Source organism: Penicillium taxi, assembly GCF_028828555.1.
Source record: "Penicillium taxi strain IBT 34144 chromosome Unknown utg000001l_segment0_segment0, whole genome shotgun sequence".
NCBI lineage: Eukaryota > Fungi > Ascomycota > Eurotiomycetes > Eurotiales > Aspergillaceae > Penicillium > Penicillium taxi.
Genome location: NW_026643203.1, coordinates 938,256 through 958,176, shown reverse-complemented (window position 1 = coordinate 958,176; position 19,921 = coordinate 938,256). Strand labels below are relative to the sequence as shown.

Below are 19,921 nucleotides of genomic sequence, written 5' to 3'. Positions count from 1 at the left end.
CGCACTCTCAACCGTGTGAATCTACAGCTGTGATTTGATTTTTCTCCTTTCTCATCACTTCTCAACTTGAACTCTCACTTCACTTGGGCTCTCACCTCACTTCAACCCCCTTTCCTCTACTTTATTTCTGTGGTTCCGTCAGCCCCGTCAGTCGCGTCATCCACGGTTCTTTTCCGCTATTTACCTCATGTCTCGTTACGACGATCATCGTTCGTCGACTGGGACACTCGACTACCGCGATCGTTACAACCGATATTCGCGCGGACCCTCAGTCGCTGAAAGAGCCCGCGTAGTCGATGATGAAAGGTTTGAGCTTCGTCTTCGCGAAGGCGAGCGATATGGTCCTCCTGCGCGTGCCCCTGGACGTCGCTACGAAGACGAGCACCTGATTCATACGTCGGGTGCCCTCGTCGCACCTGACCGTCGCCGTCGCCGTGATGAGAGCGCTGCCTTCGCCAGGCCTCGCTTACTTAGACGCCAATCGTCCCTCGATACATTTGATCGTATCCCTCGACACAAAATGGAGACTCTTGAGATTCGCGATCGGGAACGCGTGCGCATGCCTCATGTGCCAGCTCCACCTGGGCGGCCAGGTAGAGTTCGAGAGGTCTATGAAGATATTCGAATTGCAGAACCAGATACCTATGGTGATGAGGAGTTTCGTGAGATGCGTCGGTCAAGAAGTACTGTTCGTCACCGCCATGAGGAGAAGCCTTACCCACGGAAGGGCAAGACCAGAATGCCTCGGCATATGGTGCATCTCCATGCCATTCTAGATTTGGGGTATCCGTATAAGGAGGAGGTATGATTTTGGGTCGTGGAGGTAGATATTGAACGGTTGCTGATTTTTACTCTAGGAAGAAACGATTGTCATCCAGAAAGCACTGTCGAAGGACCAGATCGATGAAGTTATCAACCTCAGCCGCGAGTTCCGACGGCCTTCCCACAGAGAGAGTGAGTTGACATTCATGATGGTTCGCCCAAGACAACCAACCCGGCATATTAACTTGCGCCCAGCAGAGTACATCGAGGTACCGTCTCCCCGACGCACCACAGAACACCTTGTGGTCGACTCCTACTCGCCTCGCACAAGCCACGAGACAATGATCGTGGAGCCATCACGCAATAGAGATGATTATCGCGATGTAGAGTACAAAGAAGTGGTAGAGCGAGTCGAGCGACCAGTTCACCATCATCACATCTCACGACCACGATCAGTCTCCATTCATACCCACCGAGTTGCATCCCCTGTTCGCCTGGTTGAGCCCCGAGGATATATTGAGGAGCGGATTGAATCGAGACCCGCTGGATCTATGGTGTTGGTACGACCGCGCCACAGTGAGGTTGAGGTTGCACGCGAGATTCGTGATCTGGAAGACGAAAGAAGGATGTTGCGGTTGGAGCGACATGGGGGGATCGAAATCACACGAGAACGCGATACTGAAATCATTGACAGTCATGGCCATGCGGAGGAAGTGACCGAGGTCCGCCGAGAAGAACGCAGGGGTAGGTCCATTTCTCTTACGGAAACGTGCAGCTATTGACATGATTGTTCTAGAACCCAGCTCACGTGTGATGCGGGCCATGATGGCTACTTTGACTTGAGACCAATTACTACTGGAAACGATTTTATGATTTCGACGCGCTATGATTCTTCGATTCTCTGGTTTTGACTCTTACTGATTTATTACTTTTTATTACTTTTATTATTTTCATTATTTTCATTTCCGTTTGCATCAGTATTTACTCTTCATACTATTCAAGTAATCAATGTGACTCATGAGAAAGGTCCAGATCACGTAAAGAAAGTGAAAATTTCAAACACAGCTGGGTAAGAGCGTAGAATGGTCTAGGTAAGAGCAGTGGTAGTTACAGGGTAGAGAATACATACTATGTAGTATGACAGAATGAGAAACCGTGGCTGGTGTAGTGGGGCGGTGCATCCTATCGAGAAGTCGTCGAGGCCCTTGAAACTCCACTACTTTCGTACTTTTCATTCCCCTCAATTTTACGCATATTTTCACCATGGATCGAGTGCAGGCATTCGGTAAGAACTTCAGGTGAGTGTGTGCTCTCTAAACAACTCCCATATCGCTACATAGATCGCAATCGGATCTGGTTTACTGATGCAATTTACAGCGCCAGCATCACGCCTTTTGCGCAGCGCACCCAGCAGTTGATATTGGAGCAACTGGGCCAGGCTGAGGACAAGACCCAACTTCCCGATGAATACGTCGAGCTCGAGAAGCGCGTCGATGCGCTCAAGCTTGTCCACCAGAAGTTGCTGCAAGTGACGTGAGTATCATAGCTAATCTCCTTTATACCAGGGCCATTGATCTGATGTACCATATTACAGCTCCCAATACTCCAACGAGGCCTACGACTACCCACCCAATATCCGCGAGTCATTCAATGACCTGGGCCGCACTATCAACGAGAAGGTCTCTCTCCTATCGCAGGCCGGTTCGCCCGCCGAGGCCCAAGCCGCCCTGACTGCACCCCCGAGCGCGAAGCCCCAGCCCAAGACTTTCAATCATGCTATCGCACGCGCCTCGCTCGCCGGTTCGCAAACCCTCATGCAGAGCTCCGATGTCGAGGACCCCCTCGCTACTGCTCTTCAGAAGTACGCCCTTGCCGAGGAGCGGGTTGGTGAGGCTCGTTTGGCCCAAGATGCCCAGATCCAGTCCCGTTTCTTGGCTGGCTGGAACACTACACTCAACACCAACTTGATGTTCGCTGCCAAGGCGCGCAAGAACGTTGAGAACTCCCGCTTAATGCTTGACTCTATCAAGGCTAGTAAGAAGGCTGCGGCCAAGGGTGACCTCGACAACCTGAGCGAGGACGCCCGTGCAGAGATTGAGCAGGCCGAAGATGAGTTCGTCGGTCAGACCGAGGAGGCTGTGAGCGTGATGAAGAACGTAAGTCTTATCTGAATCTCTAAACTTTACAATGCATACACTAATGTCTACCCCCTTGCAGGTACTTGATACCCCTGAGCCCCTGCGCAATCTGGCCGACCTGATCGCTGCCCAGCTGGAGTTCCACAAGAAGGCTTATGAGATTCTTAGTGAGCTTGCTCCAACTGTGGATGCTCTGCAGGTTGAGCAGGAGGCCAGCTACCGCAAGAGCCGCGAAGGTGCTTGAGTGTCTTCGTTAATCCCGCATGTTGTATTCTCTTCGTTATTTGAACCCGGATTAGTGATGTACTAGTTAATTAACTGGTAGTTTTTATTCGTACTTGCCCTCGTTTTCTGCCGTCTTAAGGATCAGGCCCGAATTTGTCATCTTCTTGCCTTCTAGATGCCGTCTAAGCTGATGAGAAGTCCTATACGTCTGCGTAGCTCGGAATACACGTGTATAATGTCATTAGTTTCCATTCAATTCTCATATGGACAGGTCAGAGTAGTAGTCTGTTGTCGTCAGTGACCGCCCTGATGCCTGAGGCGCCAAAGCTAGCTCCAGGAGCTCCGACAACCGACGCCGTTACTTAACCCCACGCTTGTCAATCAACTTCCTTACCGTTGCGACAAAGTCAGCGATAATACATTGACAGGGATAACGACGCAAACCCTCGACTCTTCCTGTTCCGAAATCTCAAACAATCAACCCGAATCGCTAGTTAATTGTCCCGCTGTCTGCAACTCCACTGGCCTGCCTGCGTCTTTTACAGAAGACCACTCCACCCGCGCTCAATTCGGCACGAATTACACTATCCTAGAAATAAGGATATTTAACTCTAGATTGCGCCCATCTTCGAGATTGTCGTAGACCCTCACTCCTACCCTGCCCGACGTGTCTAGTTGGTGCATTACGATCACGAATCTCGCGCCTTTGAATACCTTCTCAAAATGGCAAACGGGTATGTCTTTCCATGATTAGCTCCAAGATCTGGCGGTCAAGCTAGGACTCTGCTCTACGGCGACAAGGTCGGCTGCCCGCCACGTCAGATCAGATCCCATTCTTTCATGCATGTCAATCCAACCCTCAGTAATAGATGCTAACATGATATTGTTTAGCTGGAGTCTCCTCGTTGGCTTAATTGTCATCATAGTAGCTTCCCTGGCTGCTTGGTTTCTGAGCCCGAAGGGCGAGAATCAAACGTTAGTTTCATTACCGCACTTTTTCCAACGACAGAACAAGACCACTTCGGCGACACTTGTTCATAAGCTAATTTTCGATTTTCAGCGTCACCCGTAACACTCTCATTCTCACTTTCATCGCTTGTTACTTAATGTGGGGTACGTTATCATCTTCCGACCCTATAGCCATCGCTCTCCTTCCTGGAGATCCGGTGGAGAGCCTAGAATGTCAGTGCTGACATCCATTCTTATAGCTATTGTCTTCCTTGCACAGCTGCACCCCCTCATCGTTCCAAAGAGGGCAGATATTCGACCGGACCGAGTCCCGAGATAAACTGGTGGTTTATTTACGTTTCTTTGATTTTCCCTCCGCTATTTCGGGCTCATGTTGATTTGTTTATGTGACATATTATCGTGGCTTTATTACTTTCATACCCTCGGACAGAGTCCGTAGAGGGCCGGGGCCCTTGTTGAAAACCCGGTTTTCAAGTGGATCATCTTTATGGCTAAAGAGCAAAGAGTTTTGATTCCTGGTGGTCTGATCTGAATATTGGCTACTTGAGAAATGTATGCTTAGGTTTGCGGGTGTTTTGTATAGTTTAAACGTTTTGCATTTCTGCACTTTCACTTCGCTTGGGACTGCAAGGTTGTTTCCTATTTCCAATTCTTTATCTCTGTTCAAAGTTGGCTACCCATAAACTACTTTTTCTCTTTATTCTCTGCATGTCCAGCGTGTTATCGTTCATTATATTTCCAGATTTTGCATGTCGCCTTCTAGGCTCAGCAGGCCCATTGCCAGATGTGCTCGATCAGGTGGGTGCACGACCATAAATCGCCGGTCATCACTCTCATTCACTTGAGCTCTGATGAGGACATCGTTATGCTTTGAAGGAGTTAGCTTGAATCACATAAATATAAAAGATAGAGCTCACAAGTATTTCACGATTCCGGTCAGTCTGGAAAGATCGCTCATATGGAGGTCCCCGGCCCTGACTAGCTGCAATGATCCAAGCCTTCTCACAGCCACCGGCGATGGCGTCGGATGTTTTCCATCCAGTCAGGCGGGACACGTCCCTTAGCTGACTAACTATCCAATGTCGCTGTGCAGCATCTATATACTGCACGGCAGCGAAGAAGACAGGCATCGTCATCTCCGTCAACGAGGATCCAAGAGTTGGACTCAAACTACCAGCCTGCAGGTTAAAGCTCTGTGGGGAGTAAATACCTGCGGTGATCCGGCCTATTATCTGCGCAAGTTCTGCTGTTGTTGGGGCTGCCACGCCAGCAGCCATCATCATGGCTGGGGGCATTGAAGGATGGAATCGGTGCAATAAGATCCGTCCAGCGTAGTAGAAGCCCAGGATCACCGCGATTGTAGTTGTGCGATATTGCAAGGCAGGGCCGAATGGTGATGGGATAGTTGCTGTGACGTCTGCTGGTAAAGGCTGAAAGTCTCGACCCAAAGCCCGAAAAAAAGTATCCATGGCAACTAGTATCTCTTCCCACTCTTTTTCTGCATCGTTGTAAGTGGTATCTTCACTGTGATCCTCTTCCTCGGGGGTTGTTGGTTGCCCGCGACGATCTTCTACGAATTCAACAGGTACACGAGCTGGGCCACTGGGAGGCACCATTCCATACATCGGTGGACTTGCTTGAGAGGAAGCCGATGGAGGTCCAGATGCAGGTCCAGATCCTGGGTTAGGCGGACCTGATGGTGACGCTTTTGGTAGCCCAGTAGGCCTTGAACCCCCCGGAGGACCTGGGGGACCACGTGGAGGTCCTCCAGGTGGTCCTGAGCCACCACTGAAGCGACCCATGAACCGGAACATTCCCGGAGTTGGTCTCCAATCTGTGCCCGCAGTTCGAAGAGCCTTGAGCTTTCGCTTGCGGTCACGGTGGCCAAATTCAGATACTCGTGCCAACAGCAGCCAAAGATGATCAGAAGAGCCATAAATAGCATCTATGCGACCAATACCTGCTCGTGGTGGGCATTGACCGTGCAGGTAATATGGCAAGCTAAATATAATATCAGCAAAATATCAATCATAATTAGCTCCTTGACTCACAAGAGTTTCTCCCCACTGATCAAGCTATGGAAGACGTCCTGTTTCGTGAACCACCAGTACAAGTCGCACTGGATTCGGTACGTCTCAATATCCTTCCGTGAGAAATTCTTCTTGAATGGTGTGCTATATCCTTCGTCAACATGTCCAAATTGGTCCCAATCTACAACTCGGCCCAGAATTGCACTAATGAGGACTTGGTCGACTGTGGCTTCTTTCGCAGCAAAAGGGTCATCCTCAGATACATCCGCCCCGAGGGCGTGATGGTAGTACATGGAAGAGTCAGTCCAACCCATTTGACTTCGCTGCTCGTTGATTATTCGCCGATAAGCCCGGATATCACGAGTGGTACCAGCCCAGTCCACTTCTCGGATCAAATGTACGGCGCCGGCGATGTGGCTATTCCATTTGGTGTGATCGGCCGAGATAACCTCATAGTAAGCTAACAGCTGAGTAGCAGCAAGAGTCCCGATTTGCTTGCGTCGTGTTGGAAGGCCAACAGCTCGACCGATCCGCTTCAAAGCAAAGTGGTAGTGCTTCAGGGAGACAGTGGTAGGGACCCCTTGGAGGTATGCAATGTGCAAACTGGAAATTGCGAGAATAGATTGGAGTAAAGCCGGATGTTCGAGTGCCTTGAGTGGTAAAGTATATGCCCAGAGGCTACGCTGAGCAGGTGGAACTGGGGCTCCTAGATCAATTGAAGCGTCGGTTGGATGCCGTTCGAACATCGACAGGGATGGACCCGTCGAGTGTATGAAATGGGCAAAAATGCGAGCCGTTTTGGGATTGTTAAGTGGAGAAGAGCTTAGAGTTGGATAATAGGTGGCGAGGACATTTGGTTCGTTCAGGTGAGTAGTGAAGGAACGAAGCCGGCCATCATCACGATTTGCAGAGGCCATGATTAGATTTAGCTGATTAAAGCCTTCAGTTTGGGTGTGGTCAAAGATCTCTTCATCGGATTCCAAATCGTAATGGTCTTCTGCCTCAATATCCACATATATGACTTGTGGTTGAGATGGTGGAATGAGGGGACCAGGACTGAAAGGTGTAGGCAATTGAGCATGTTGTTGTGGGTACTGGTATCCTGTCTACAAAGACTATCAGCACGAATGCAACGATATAAACCCAACTATGTACTGACCTCGCAAAAAATGGGCCCAGATTCCACATGGTTTGCATCAGTCTGTGGTAGTGGACCAGCAAGATAATCTTGACTTTCGATACTGTCCCAATTAGTGATTGGATGTGGATATTGCTCTGGAGCATGTTGAGTATTTGATTGATGCACTATGCCATCTGTCGAGGAGTCTTGATTTAGATCTTGCCATTGTTGTGGAGCGTGTATGGGAGCAGGATAATAGAATGGAGTAGCTCCCCCATTTGCCTGTGGGTCAGATTGAGCCGATGAATAGGGATCGACAGGCCGTGGGGCCAGCATTGGGTGCTGAGCGGCCGCGGCGGCATGTTGAGCGGGGAGAGGAAAGTCTTTATGAGACACTCGACTTTGTTGCATTTGAGCATCTTGACCATGATGACCGTATGAACCAAAGACACCAAGGGGATTTTTAAAGACGACGCGTTGAACATAGCCCTCGCAGATCCTCTTAGATTTTATGCAGTTGTTGCATATTGGTTTCTCCTCACCACACTTGATTCGACGTTTCCGACATGCTATAGAATGGTCAATTACCTGTGTATACAAATCGAGAGAGGGAATCGTCGTCTTCAAGTGCACATACTCAAACATCCAGTCTTGGCCCGCTTTTTCGGAAGCTTGCGGGGCTGACTTTTGGCGGCGGAAGAAGGCCCATCAGAAGTTGAATCTTTGAGCTCTAGCTGATCGGCCATGGTAACAGACGAGAATGGGGTTTCAAGGCAGGAACAGAGTGAAAAGAGAAAACGTCAGGATAGAACAAGACTAGGTCTGGATGCAGTTCAGCTCGACTCCACAAGGAAGGAGCTTCCGATGCCGCAGATCACCTGCGCCCACTTGTATGTGCGACCACTACGGGGTTATTTCAAGGGAACTTGGGAAGATGAAGACTCCATGAAGAAACTTATTGCGTGATTTTATGTCCCGACCCTTATTCAACGGGGTAATCTACTATGTATATGAACTGGGCACAATCTGACACGAGGCCCACCGGGCCCAAGTCTGGGGAACCCCAGCAAAGTTAGATGCCGATTGAACCCGATAAAGCTAGCTGCGTAAGTACTCTGTAGGTACCTAGAAGATGCGCATCTAACAGGCGCTAAATATTGGTAGATAGACTAAAGTTGAGATTTGGGACAGCAAACAGGATTCATAATATAAGCTCGACACGAGGAAGCTGAAAGCTGAAAGTGGATTGCTTGGTCCTCAGAGACTCAGGCATTTCTAAGAGGTTGTTCGTCAGTAACCGGTTGATAAACGACAGTCTCCCTAGATTGGTTGTAGATGGAGTTGACATTAACTGGCATCTACTCCTGATAAATACGATGTATGTAATAAACGTAATCTACGTACCGGGCGAACCGCGGAGATGGTAATTTTGCCGATAACATTTTTTTTTTTCTGCGGAGCTCGTAGCTTTTCAACTCCACCCTTCAGGACACCTCCTTGAGTCTAAGAGCCCAATCAAGCCAAGAGGCTAACGAAAGTTTCGAGCCTTATCCTTGATCAAAATGTTCGCTGTTCCAGGATGGTCAGTCGAGAACTCGGCTCTAAAGAAAGAGACCGATCCGTCTGTGCAGTCTAAAGACCAGCCAAAGAAGGACTCGCAAGGAAAGAACAACAAGCGCAAGCGTAATGACCATGTTACATCAGGCAATGTCGGGGATATGTACCGCAAGCACATCGAGGGCCATAAACCTAAGCCCGCAAAGCGTACAAAGCCCGAGAAGAAGAAAGAAGAGGGCGAGCTGAACGAGAAGAATGCCAAAGAGAAGTCATCGCCCACAGACGACACTGCCCAGCCTATTCAAGAAGAAGAGAAGGCCCCCAAGAAGAGACAAAGAAAGAACAAGAAGAACAAGGAACAGGAGAATCAATCCGATGAGACCCAGGCTCCTGCATTGACTGACCCTTCCACCTCCTCCATGGCTGCTGTGGCATCTGCACCACCAACCACCTCCGCAACACTTACCCCTCTACAACAGGCAATGCGCCAAAAGCTCATTTCCTCCCGATTCCGCCATCTGAACGAAACCCTGTACACCACAGATTCATCCAAGGCCGTTGAGCTTTTCAACAACAACCCCGAACTCTTCTCTGAGTACCATGCCGGTTTCTCGCGCCAAGTGAAGGAATCATGGCCCTCAAACCCGGTCGATGGCTACGTCAAGGCCGTCCGCACCCGCGCTGCTGTCCCCACTCCCAAGCGAGGAATGAAGCCAGCACCAAACAAGCCAATGCCTCTTCCACGCAGGCCCAATGGCGCATGCACCATTGCTGATCTGGGCTGTGGTGATGCCGGTCTTGCGCGCGCTCTGACACCATCTGCTAAGAAGTTGCATCTCAAGCTTACTAGCTACGATCTCCAAGCTCCGGACCCTCTCATCACCAAGGCGGATATCTCCAACCTTCCCGTGGAAGATGGATCCGTCGATGTAGCCATTTTCTGTCTGAGTCTGATGGGCACGAACTGGGTCTCTTTCGTTGAGGAGGCCTGGCGCGTGCTCCGCGGTGACGGCAAGGGTGAGTGCTGGGTCAGTGAGGTGAAGAGTCGTTTCGGCAAGGTCAACCGCAAGAAGTCTCAGATCGGAGCTCAGAAGCCCCTTAGCAAGACCGAGCAAAAGAAACAAAAGAAGAAGCAAGACGAAGAAGAGATTGACGAGGCGGACATCTTTGCTGAGGATGCTCGCCCGGCTGCTACTGATGATGAGACGGATATCACTGCCTTTGTCGAGGTCTTCCGTAGTCGTGGATTTGTACTGAGACCCGAATCGTTGGATAAGTCCAACAAGATGTTTGTGAGAATGGAATTTGTGAAATCTAGTGGTGCGCCGTTTAAGGGTAAGCATACTTCAGCTGCTCCTGCGGCGGCTGCGGCTGCTGGAAAGAAGCGATTTGTGGACAAGAAGCCTGAGAATGGCATGACAGAGGAGCAGGAGGCTCAGGTTTTGAAGCCTTGTGTGTATAAGATTCGCTAGTCGAGGCCGGGTTATCAAAAAGTATCATTTATCTAGTCCAGTGCTTTACTGGTCCGAACCGCATATTTAAAGGTGGCATTTCATATATCCAAACAATATTACATCTTTACTTACGTGTGAAACCTGACCTGTATGTTGTCTTTCTAGTGCTTTTTTCAGATAGCGGGGGCATAAATGTGTGGAATTGATATCCGCGACCAAAAGACTAACAATTACATCGTGCTAGTTACTTCATTTATTGGTTGCTGCCCAGCTGTGCCACAGCCTGGCCCATCTCCTCATCGTTGTAGATTTTGAAACCCTTCTCCTTGGTGACACTGGCTAACTGGACGTTCTTCGAGTCCAGCTTCTCCTCCATAACCTGCTTCAGTGTCTTCAAGACCAGTGACTCGGCCTCGGCAAGCGTCAAAGAGCGGTGGTATTCGTTCTGCAGCTCAGCCTGGGCACCTTCACTTCCGGAACCGATAGCCTTGGCGTCATATCGATAGAATGTACCAGAGGGTTCAGCGTGATACAGCTGTGGCCCATCTTCATCGAATCCAGCAATTAACAGAGCAACACCAAATGGCCGACTCATAACACTCTCTTCATCATCACCGCTCTCTCCAAATCGGAGAGCCAAATCGCAAATCGCCTGTGTGGTACTCTCAACGCGTAGAGGTTCGGCATAGTGGAAAGCGTGGTTCTGACATTCAACACGGGCATGTTCGACAAGGTTACGGGCATCTGCTTGCAGACCGGACATGGCACAGCCGATATGCGAGTCGATTTCGACGATTTTCTCCACGGACGAAGCTTCTAGCAAAGTAGATGTGACACGCTTCTCAACTCCGAGAATGACACCTTCGGACGTTGCGACCTTGATAAAAGCGAGTCAGATTGTTGGATCTTGAAGGGTCTTGCCCCTCTGGACTTAGAGTGTAGAAGGGTAGCTCGAATAGAGCTAGATACACTCTCGAGGAACGTTATTAGATGGAGTTGGGGACTTACACCGATAGCTGTGGAACCTAGTTTGATGGCCTCGAGGGAGTATTCAACTTGAAAAAGGCGACCCTCAGGGGAGAATGTGCTGTAAAGAGGAAAGATTGTTAGATAACTCGCTCCTGAAAAGTAAGAGAGAGATGGTTGTACTTGATTCCACGGTCTATTCAACATCTGTTAGCGATGCCGGGCGGTGTTGTCAGATAGTGATTAAGCTTACCATATTCAGATCGGGCGATGAACATGTTGGGCGATGGACGTGAACCTGGTAGCTCAAAGTAGGAGAAAAAAGACGGATTCGGGGGTCAGAAGGGTGATAGTGGTGAACAAGTGGAGGACTGAAGCGACTGAAGACCGAGCTCATTGCGGGAAGCTCAAGTACGGCAAGTCGGCGTGCCTGGTTGACACCTCAGGCGATAAGGCAGAAATAAAGAAGCCCAAACAACCTCGATGATTGAAGGGCGACTTGAAGTACTTTGTTCCACTTCTATCAAGTTGTCGGGGTTGAATGGACACAAATTTGAAATCTCGGAGATATGAAATGTTAGAAATAACTTAGATTCCATTTTCAATTTTCTTTCTTTTTCCTTTCTGAGCAAAACAATTGCATTAACGCGACAATGAGTGCTCCACGACCCCGCGCCCTCTCCAGTCGCGTCGACCCCGGACTTGGTCGCAGTCCCATTTCACCTTTACAGAGTACAATGGATTCCATGCGCTCAAGTACAACCAGTCCTAAACAGAGAATGACCCGAGATCTGAAAAATACCGAAAAGCGTACTGACCGCTCCGTCATCACAACAAAAGAGAAGATAATACGAAGGAATACAGTTAACGCCTCCAACCGTGGCGATCGCGAAAAACCACGGTCTCAACCAGCGAGTTTCTCTCATCCATCCAGCTTTGATGGTGCAAATGTAGGACCTCGACAAACAGAGCAGCACCCTGGTGAGTTGTCTATCCTGCTCGCGATGCATTATATTTACATAGCACTGACATCACATCTTTACAGTAGCAGTATGGAATCCTCAAGCATCTCTAACTCCTCACTCGTCGGCCCCCCTTGCCTGTCGTGTATCCGTTCCTCCTCCAGCTTCGACAGTACCGCAGTCCCTTCTCCCCCGACATTTCCGAGATCTTTCACCCGACGACCAGGAAGCGGCGATCCTAGATGATTTACTCTTTGTGTTCATGGGCTTCGAGGGCCAGTACATCCACTACCATAGCTCTTATGACCCGTCGGTAGAAAAAGACCGGCTAGGTGGCCCGACATTCCAATTGTCGCCTGGCTTAGATCCCACTTTGCGCGATCTTGCACAGTCGATGTTGAAGATGGCGACCCACTACAGCGCGATGGAGGCCTTTGTGGAGATTCAGAGCCGTGCCGAGTACGGTGCTGTCAGTCATGCGCTTTGCGCATCTATACGAAAACTCCTGAAGGACTATCTGATCCTGATCGCGCAACTGGAAAACCAGCTACTGAATAATCCTACATTTACCCTCCACCAACTTCACCTCCACACGATGCCCACTAGTCAGTGTCTAGCTCAGTTGTATTCTCTGGGGCAGGAGCTTCTTAAGAATAATGGTCTTCTGGACCAAGATCTCGATGACACAATTGACGATTTCGACGACGTTGACAATATTCTTGAACAGCTCAAAGAAGGAGGCAATCTATTGCCGGGATCCATGGCGAGCCAGAAGATCTTCAAGGGAGGGAACGTGCTCAGACTACTCACGGAGCGCCTGGCTACATTTTCTGGCGACCCGACAACAAAGAACCTCATTCAGACATTGCTACGCGATGCCAGTCGACCGTATATGAACATGTTGAATGAATGGCTACATCACGGTGGAATCAGGGACCCACATGCAGAATTCCTGGTGAAGGAACAAAAATGGATCAAGCGAGAAAAGTTGGAAGAAGATTACACAGATGAGTACTGGGAGAAACGGTATACGATCCGTGAGAATGAGGTTCCACCGCAACTCCACAGCGTAAGGGATAAAGTCCTTCTCGCCGGGAAATATCTCAATGTTGTCCGCGAATGTGGTGGAGTAGATGTCAGTAAAGCTGTGAAAGACGCACCCAAAACCCTTGACGACCCACGCTTCTTGGAAAACGTCAATGCCGCTTATACATATGCCAATGCCTCTTTGTTAAATCTCCTTCTCACTAAGAACTCTCTCACAACCCGATTCCGCTCTCTCAAACACTACTTCTTCCTCGACCGTTCTGACTTTTTCTCTTATTTCCTCGAGCTTGGAGCATCCGAACTGCAGAAGCCTGCCCGAGTGGTCAACGAGGGCAAACTACAGTCACTTCTTGATCTTGCGCTGCGTCAACCTGGCAGTATTGCTGCCCAGGATCCGTTCAAGGAAGATGTAAAGGTCAAAATGAACAAGATTGGGCTCACAAAATGGTTAATGCAGGTGGTCAGTGTCTCTGGTATCGACCAAGATCATCCGGAGGCGGCACTTGTAAAGCAACAGGCTTCGGCTGCTCGGGCTGCAGATGATGATAAGAATATTTCAGGATTTGAGGCACTGGAGCTGGACTACTCAGTGCCCTTCCCACTATCTCTTGTCATCAGTCGCAAAACTGTTCTACGATACCAACTCATATTCCGACACCTTCTATCACTACGCCACCTGGAGACGCAGCTGGTCGCATCTTGGGCAGAGCAGAATAAGGGGGCCACCTGGCGACATAAATCATCCGACCCAAGGTTAGAGAAATGGAAACGACGTACGTCGAACCTACGAGCGAAGATGCTCGTCTTCATTCAGCAGATGTTGTATTTCTCTACGTCTGAAGTCATCGAACCCAACTGGGTGGCGTTGATGGATCGAATCAATGGAGCAGATGCCAACGGATCCGAGGTGACCGTGAATGGCACGAAGCAGGGCAACCGAACTGTTGATGAATTGATGCAGGATCATGTTGACTTTTTAGATACCTGTCTCAAGGAATGTATGCTCACAGAAGCCAAACTGCTCAAGGTATGTGATCAACCTGCTGAACCTTTGCAGTCTATTCCGTGGCTCACTCTTTTTACTGCAGATCCATTCCAAGATAATATTATGTTGTACCATGTTCGCAAGTTGGACTACGTCCTCTTCATCCTCACTCACGCGCTTCCTGGTCGTTGCTGATCCTGAGCTGGCGCAAAAAGCACCGGGCGATAGCGGAGGCTACGACCCTGCAAAGCTCCAAAAGCTTGAAGACACATTGAAGAGATATGAGGACCACTTTCACCGCCATCTGCGGATTCTCCTGGACAGGTTGGTTATTATCCATCTGTATTTGAATTTGATGCTAACTCTGAAGCAGCATGAACTATTTTGCTGCCACTGAAAGTGTAGTGTTACTCAAACTTGCACACTCGCTCAGTTCTATCAACAGAGAGGATTGAGTGATCATGATGTTCTCATGTTCATGTCTTATGGATATTTTCAACTCTATTCCTGAGGGATGATGGGAGTAAAGACCTACAAACGATGATATTCATAGATCCAAATACAAGGCACCTATGAAATTAATTTTGTATCATGAATTCGGGGATTTCTGTGTTATTCCTGCGTCTTATTTTTTATACAGCAGGATTGTAATATAACCTCTTTTTCTTGTACTCCGTAGTGCTTATTTACATCAGACCAAATCATTGGAATGTAAACGGAGTTGTCGCGCGAGTTCGCGCCGAATCCCGAACGTCAGCCCTACAGTCAGCTCCAACTACATATTTAACAAATTCAAATATCCAATGACGCCCTCTCAACCTGAAACTCCCTTGAACATTTCTGTCTGAAAAGTAAGTTTAAGTGATATCTCCTATACAGCGTGCGATAAAGAAAAATACCTCAGGAATCCAAATGCCGTTCACTAACTCCATCGCCTCCTTCCTCCATGCTGTCCCATCCCATCTCCCTCAATCTCAACATGAGCGCCTTGCTCTCGCCGTCGGCGCAGCCGCCCTCATAGGCTCTTCAGCCCTCATTATTCCCGCCGCGTATCGCGACTATACTATCTTCAAATCCTACGGCCCGGGTGGCCTTCCAAACAATATCTTCGGATGGGTGTTTGTTCGCGGTCTATACCAGCACTTTGGGCGCGAAATGCTCAGCACAGAGGAGTACGACAGACGCAAGGACGCAGCAGAGGGACATGGGAAGGAGGATGAGGGCTATTTGACTTTGACTCCCGAGCAACTTGCTTTGCGTCAGAAGGATGGTAGGCCGGTTATCGGTCCACATGTTGTACCGCAGCGTCAATTGACGCAAGTCCCAGATGAAGATGTGATGGAAGTAAGTAGGAAAACTGACAGTCTCAAGTATATCTCAGCTTCGACTCTGATATGAAAGCTTGCGCCTGGGCTTGATGCACATGTATCTACTAGACGGCTAACAGGTCCTTACAGAAACTCAGTACGACTTTCCGCTCGTTCGGGCTGCGCAATCACCATCTTGTTAAATCCCAGCGCTCAAATTTGGAAGCTCATGCCGATGCTTTGTTCCTCGCAGATAATCTGCCGGCTACTGACTTGGCGGTACAAATGAAGGGGGAGATTACGCATCTACACCAAGGGAATGATCACTCTGCTCATCTCATCCTTGCACCGACCGACTGTAAGTCCTTGTCCACTGTCTGAAACTCTTTTTTTGCGGCGTATGTGCTGTGACTTTTTTTCTTTTATTCTGACTGTACTTCAGGTAAGAGAGTCATTGATGCGGGCTGGGGCCAGCGTCACGCCTTCTCAGGAATCTCGGCTATGCCGTTCCTTACCTTTGGAATGGTGAATAATCTCCCTTCGGAGTATATTCTCATATATGCGCCCCGTAACGAGGAAGAAATCGAAGTTGTTATGCAGATAATTGCAGCTTCAGTGAAATTCATGACTGGGCGGGAGAATGTGCGGTAGATTCCTCGATTCCAAGGGATATTGATATCCTTGGCTAAACTCAGGCTGTGGTTTCATACTTCGATTCACGTTTATTATTTTGATATCTAGGCTAGCTTTGTGTAAAGGTACCCCACTCCACTCACTGAAGAAAAAGTAGAACCCTTGGAATAGAAAGATGCGGAATACATGTACTTTTGCCCTCAAGTATCATGTTCAAGCTCAATCTCAGTCGTCCACCTGAGCAGGAAATGATGATGAAATATCCTTGATACACGGCCAATCCTTTTGTCCCGAAGGCATGCTATTTTGACAATCCAGATACTTAGGTGTGCATCGTCGAGCTTTTCAAAAAAGTACTCTTATCAGGTTCATGTTAGTGGCCAAAATCTGCGTTGTTAGCACTCATCTTCTTTAGTCTCAAAGCAGATCAAACATACCAAGGTCTGCCTTCGAAACCAAATTTACCTGGAAATATATTTGAACTTGATTGAACGTTGCTCTGAAAGACAAAAGCCCCGAGAAGATGATTGAGGACTATTGATTTTCCAGTTGAGCAGGAATCAATCATTGTGTACAGCATGGCATTGTCCCATTGAATATATCATAGACGACCTTGAAGCCGATCACTCTGAATCAAGAGCAGGCACAAGCTAGACAGAGATAAAAGATCCCACCGGTGAAGAAGAACAGACTTGGCAAGAAGGTCAATGATATGCTGAGACACATCAGGATGCGGAAAATAGCATTGACGATCATGGAACTTGCACAGAGCGCAGATATAGCCAGTATCTGTCACTTGTGTGCAGCAGTTAGGGCTTTTTCCAGCGATTCTTTTGAGTATGGTCTCATCAACGATGATGGCCCAAAGGCAGTACATGCAGGGAATGCTATATGAAGGAATGATGAGGTCTATGGAATCCATGACAGTAGAGGCTTTGGATGGTTGGATTAAAGGAGTCGATGCTGGTAAATATGCTGTATGGTGAATGGAAAGTTCAAGGTAAAAGGAGATGGAGAAGTAAACTTTGGAAGTGATGTTTCCAAAAGAATGAGAAAGATGGTGATCCTTTCTGATTCTATTGACACTGATGCCTAATTTAGACCTTCAAGGCTCCTTCCTGATACAATGTCTAGGGAGCATCAACCACGTCAAAATTCTAATCATCATTACCCTTATACTTCTGGGCGAATTAGTTCAAAAATAATTTGCTTCAGAGGACTTGAACATTGGCTCATATGCAGATTACAATATTGAAAGGTTGCGAATTGTCCTACCCTCAGAGCCCCAACTCAAGGCATCAATGGCTTCCTCCAGAAAGACCTCCACGTGGAAAGACTCAACAAAATCAATTACTATCTCTGGCCAGCCAGTCGACCGATACCATCTCGGTCTCTAGACTACCAAATTGCCACGTCGCGGGACATACTCGTGGATGAGCGAATCGACATGCATCTTGTCTGGGAAAATTCTAAGCACCCTCATTTGAAGCCTCTCTCAAGATATCTCCTTGGTGCTGAATTCTGGAATTTAAATCTCATCCGCGCTCGAGAATGTTGCACTGGACCACCAAACTCCGTCATTTAAGCCCCGAACCTCTGCACGAAGAATTTGCACAGTTGTGCGCTGGAATTTCTCAGCTCCTATATCGCACTTTTCCAATTTAAAAGTGATCTATAGATCGCTCACAGCCTCCATATCTTACTGCGAGAAATCACCTGGAATAATTGGATCAAATTTGTCGCGGAGCTATTAGAAAATGGGGCGACCCTACAAATCTCAATCCCAGGTATTTGTTCGGCGAACTAAGACTATAACAATTGAATAAGATCTACGTATTTCGGTACAGCAAGATGCAGGGCTATCAATTCACATATCAAACCTATGGCGAGCTGTTTAGGGACTACCGTACACCGTTTTCCACGGCTACAATCTGCGTCGCTTTGGTGCTAGCTGACATGCAGGTAGGATTGACAACCAACTGCTTGAGTGGCAGCGGAGACTTCCAGCTCGCAAATAATACTATGGATGCAGAGAAATTCAAACGGGCATAGCTTGCATGTTATGGGATATCGTCGTCACAGACATCTTGATTTTCAATTGAAATGAGCGACGAGAGGCTTCTTCTACAGGCGATCCTGAAGTTATTATTGAAGAAGTCTCTCTTCGATCAGTGGACTGCCTTCCATGATCTTGGCAAAGTTGTGGGCATCGAGACATGCTTGACGTGAGCCGAGAAGGCTGGGCCTCACACGGGTAAAAATTGTCCTCTCGTACGCTTCAAGAGATGCAGCCAGCGTTTCCAACTTGAAGGACCTGTATGTTAGATATAGTTAGCATTTCAAATTATAAAATATCAGGACTTGACTGCCTACTCAGGGTTTGTCATGTCCACTATCTTCACTAGATCTTGAACGTCAATGATAGAATTGTTAGCTCCCTCTCCACGATCTGAAGCCTAGTCAGTCACGCGAACTACATTTGGGAGTAATGCTTAACATACACATAGTCATGGTATGAGCCGAGTCACCCATTAATACTGTTCTTTGATGCACATGTGTCCGATTTGGATGAAACATCCAGTCCTCAATTCGGATAGAACGGGCAGCAATATCATCCGGAAGGTTGTGCACCAGCGATCGGAAAGGCTCCGCCCAGTCTGCGGTCAGTTTTTTCATCAGAGCTATGCGTTCAGAATCACCATCTGGAACTGCAATATTCTGTGTGTCATCCCAGGAAACAATGACCTGGCAGTGATACTTGTCCTTACTGCTTTCTTCGAAGTTGGCCGGCGTGTCCAAGACTGTTCAGAATTCAATATTATGAGACAACATGATGGAATAAGAACATACAGCCGAAGAAGAGAAATATATTGGTGTCGGGGTGAGTTCCCATGAAAATAAATGGGTCGATCGACTGCGCACCTTTCATATCCTCGACGGAATATAATGGTGATGCCCCGAGAAGTTGCACAGGCAATGAATTCATCTGATAGCTAGGATACAAGATCTGGCGGGCACGCGATCGAGCTCCATCACTCGCAACAAGTAGTCTCCCTGTATACGAAGTACCATCCTCGAACTGAGCCGTGATGGAATCATCGGAAGATTCCATGCTGACAAAATTTTTGTTCCACTAAATTTCGATATCAGTATATGGCAAATAAACAATTTATTCTCTTAGAACAGACCTGAATATTGATTCCAGCCGTCAAAACCTGTCGCAGACGGCCCCGATTCACTCGAATGCGCTGGGCAGCAGGGATATTGTAGATTGACTCGCCGGATTTTAAATCGAAGAAGTGGAATCGCCCAACATCGCCCCGTATTGCTGCATCTTTGTTCACAAAACACTCCGGAAATTGTTGCACGACGGACTCTGGGAGCAACTCGCATAATGCCGGAAGCGCCCAGGTTAATGTAAGCCCCCACCCACCATTTCGAGTATCTTGAGCTGAGTCGCGCTCAAATATCTGGTAGAGAACTCCTTTACTCTGAAGGTACTGGGCTAGTACCAGACCACTGATGCCAGCACCGATTATTAGGATGGGGTCTGACATGTTGATAAGTATGATGGTTGGACGTTGGAAGGAGGGGTTTCTTTCCCACCAACATGCTTCATTTGTACTTCACTTGGCATTTGCTATTATTTACATCATCTTTTATTGTAACAAAAACAACATTGAAGCTGTTTTTCACATTGGAAATCTAACGGGAAATTTCCTAGATATCAATTGAACTAGCTTGTCATTCACATAGGCCTTTTAAG

The 19,921-nt window shown here is 48.1% G+C and overlaps 9 protein-coding genes across 9 annotated transcripts; 6 read left to right on the top strand and 3 right to left on the bottom strand.

Moving 5' to 3' along the window:
* Positions 1-187: 187 nt before the first annotated feature.
* N7495_000351 (uncharacterized protein) lies at positions 188-1,605 on the top strand (the record flags this gene model as incomplete). Its single annotated transcript, XM_057203021.1, has 4 exons — positions 188-802; positions 858-954; positions 1,018-1,506; positions 1,559-1,605. The coding sequence occupies 4 exons, from the start codon at positions 188-190 to the stop codon at positions 1,603-1,605; spliced, it is 1,248 nt and encodes a 415-aa protein (XP_057067094.1).
* Positions 1,606-2,025: 420 nt separating this feature from the next.
* Positions 2,026-3,144, top strand: N7495_000350 (BAR domain-containing protein; the record flags this gene model as incomplete). The annotated part of the gene is made up of 4 exons (XM_057203020.1): positions 2,026-2,060; positions 2,140-2,295; positions 2,357-2,918; positions 2,980-3,144. 4 exons carry the CDS (start codon positions 2,026-2,028, stop codon positions 3,142-3,144), a joined length of 918 nt encoding a protein of 305 aa, XP_057067093.1.
* Positions 3,145-3,848: 704 nt separating this feature from the next.
* Positions 3,849-4,413, top strand: N7495_000349 (uncharacterized protein; the record flags this gene model as incomplete). The annotated part of the gene is made up of 4 exons (XM_057203019.1): positions 3,849-3,859; positions 4,017-4,100; positions 4,186-4,307; positions 4,334-4,413. 4 exons carry the CDS (start codon positions 3,849-3,851, stop codon positions 4,411-4,413), a joined length of 297 nt encoding a protein of 98 aa, XP_057067092.1.
* Positions 4,414-4,824: 411 nt separating this feature from the next.
* Positions 4,825-7,990, bottom strand: N7495_000348 (uncharacterized protein; the record flags this gene model as incomplete). The annotated part of the gene is made up of 5 exons (XM_057203018.1): positions 4,825-4,962; positions 5,012-6,095; positions 6,146-7,230; positions 7,284-7,813; positions 7,882-7,990. 5 exons carry the CDS (start codon positions 7,988-7,990, stop codon positions 4,825-4,827), a joined length of 2,946 nt encoding a protein of 981 aa, XP_057067091.1.
* An 816-nt stretch (positions 7,991-8,806) lies between these two features.
* N7495_000347 (25S rRNA (adenine645-N1)-methyltransferase) lies at positions 8,807-10,273 on the top strand (the record flags this gene model as incomplete). The annotated part of the gene is made up of 1 exon (XM_057203017.1): positions 8,807-10,273. One exon carries the CDS (start codon positions 8,807-8,809, stop codon positions 10,271-10,273), a length of 1,467 nt encoding a protein of 488 aa, XP_057067090.1.
* A 235-nt stretch (positions 10,274-10,508) lies between these two features.
* pup2 (proteasome core particle subunit alpha 5) lies at positions 10,509-11,499 on the bottom strand (the record flags this gene model as incomplete). Its single annotated transcript, XM_057203016.1, has 4 exons — positions 10,509-11,132; positions 11,264-11,342; positions 11,405-11,417; positions 11,475-11,499. 4 exons carry the CDS (start codon positions 11,497-11,499, stop codon positions 10,509-10,511), a joined length of 741 nt encoding a protein of 246 aa, XP_057067089.1.
* Positions 11,500-11,874: 375 nt separating this feature from the next.
* On the top strand, positions 11,875-14,670 carry N7495_000345 (gamma-tubulin-complex subunit SPC97; the record flags this gene model as incomplete). The annotated part of the gene is made up of 4 exons (XM_057203015.1): positions 11,875-12,202; positions 12,267-14,257; positions 14,319-14,539; positions 14,589-14,670. 4 exons carry the CDS (start codon positions 11,875-11,877, stop codon positions 14,668-14,670), a joined length of 2,622 nt encoding a protein of 873 aa, XP_057067088.1.
* Positions 14,671-15,127: 457 nt separating this feature from the next.
* On the top strand, positions 15,128-16,173 carry N7495_000344 (uncharacterized protein; the record flags this gene model as incomplete). Its single annotated transcript, XM_057203014.1, has 3 exons — positions 15,128-15,559; positions 15,673-15,880; positions 15,965-16,173. The coding sequence occupies 3 exons, from the start codon at positions 15,128-15,130 to the stop codon at positions 16,171-16,173; spliced, it is 849 nt and encodes a 282-aa protein (XP_057067087.1).
* A 2,127-nt stretch (positions 16,174-18,300) lies between these two features.
* On the bottom strand, positions 18,301-19,712 carry N7495_000343 (FAD-dependent oxidoreductase; the record flags this gene model as incomplete). Its single annotated transcript, XM_057203013.1, has 5 exons — positions 18,301-18,469; positions 18,529-18,604; positions 18,657-18,956; positions 19,006-19,288; positions 19,344-19,712. 5 exons carry the CDS (start codon positions 19,710-19,712, stop codon positions 18,301-18,303), a joined length of 1,197 nt encoding a protein of 398 aa, XP_057067086.1.
* Between the last annotated feature and the right edge of the window lie 209 nt (positions 19,713-19,921).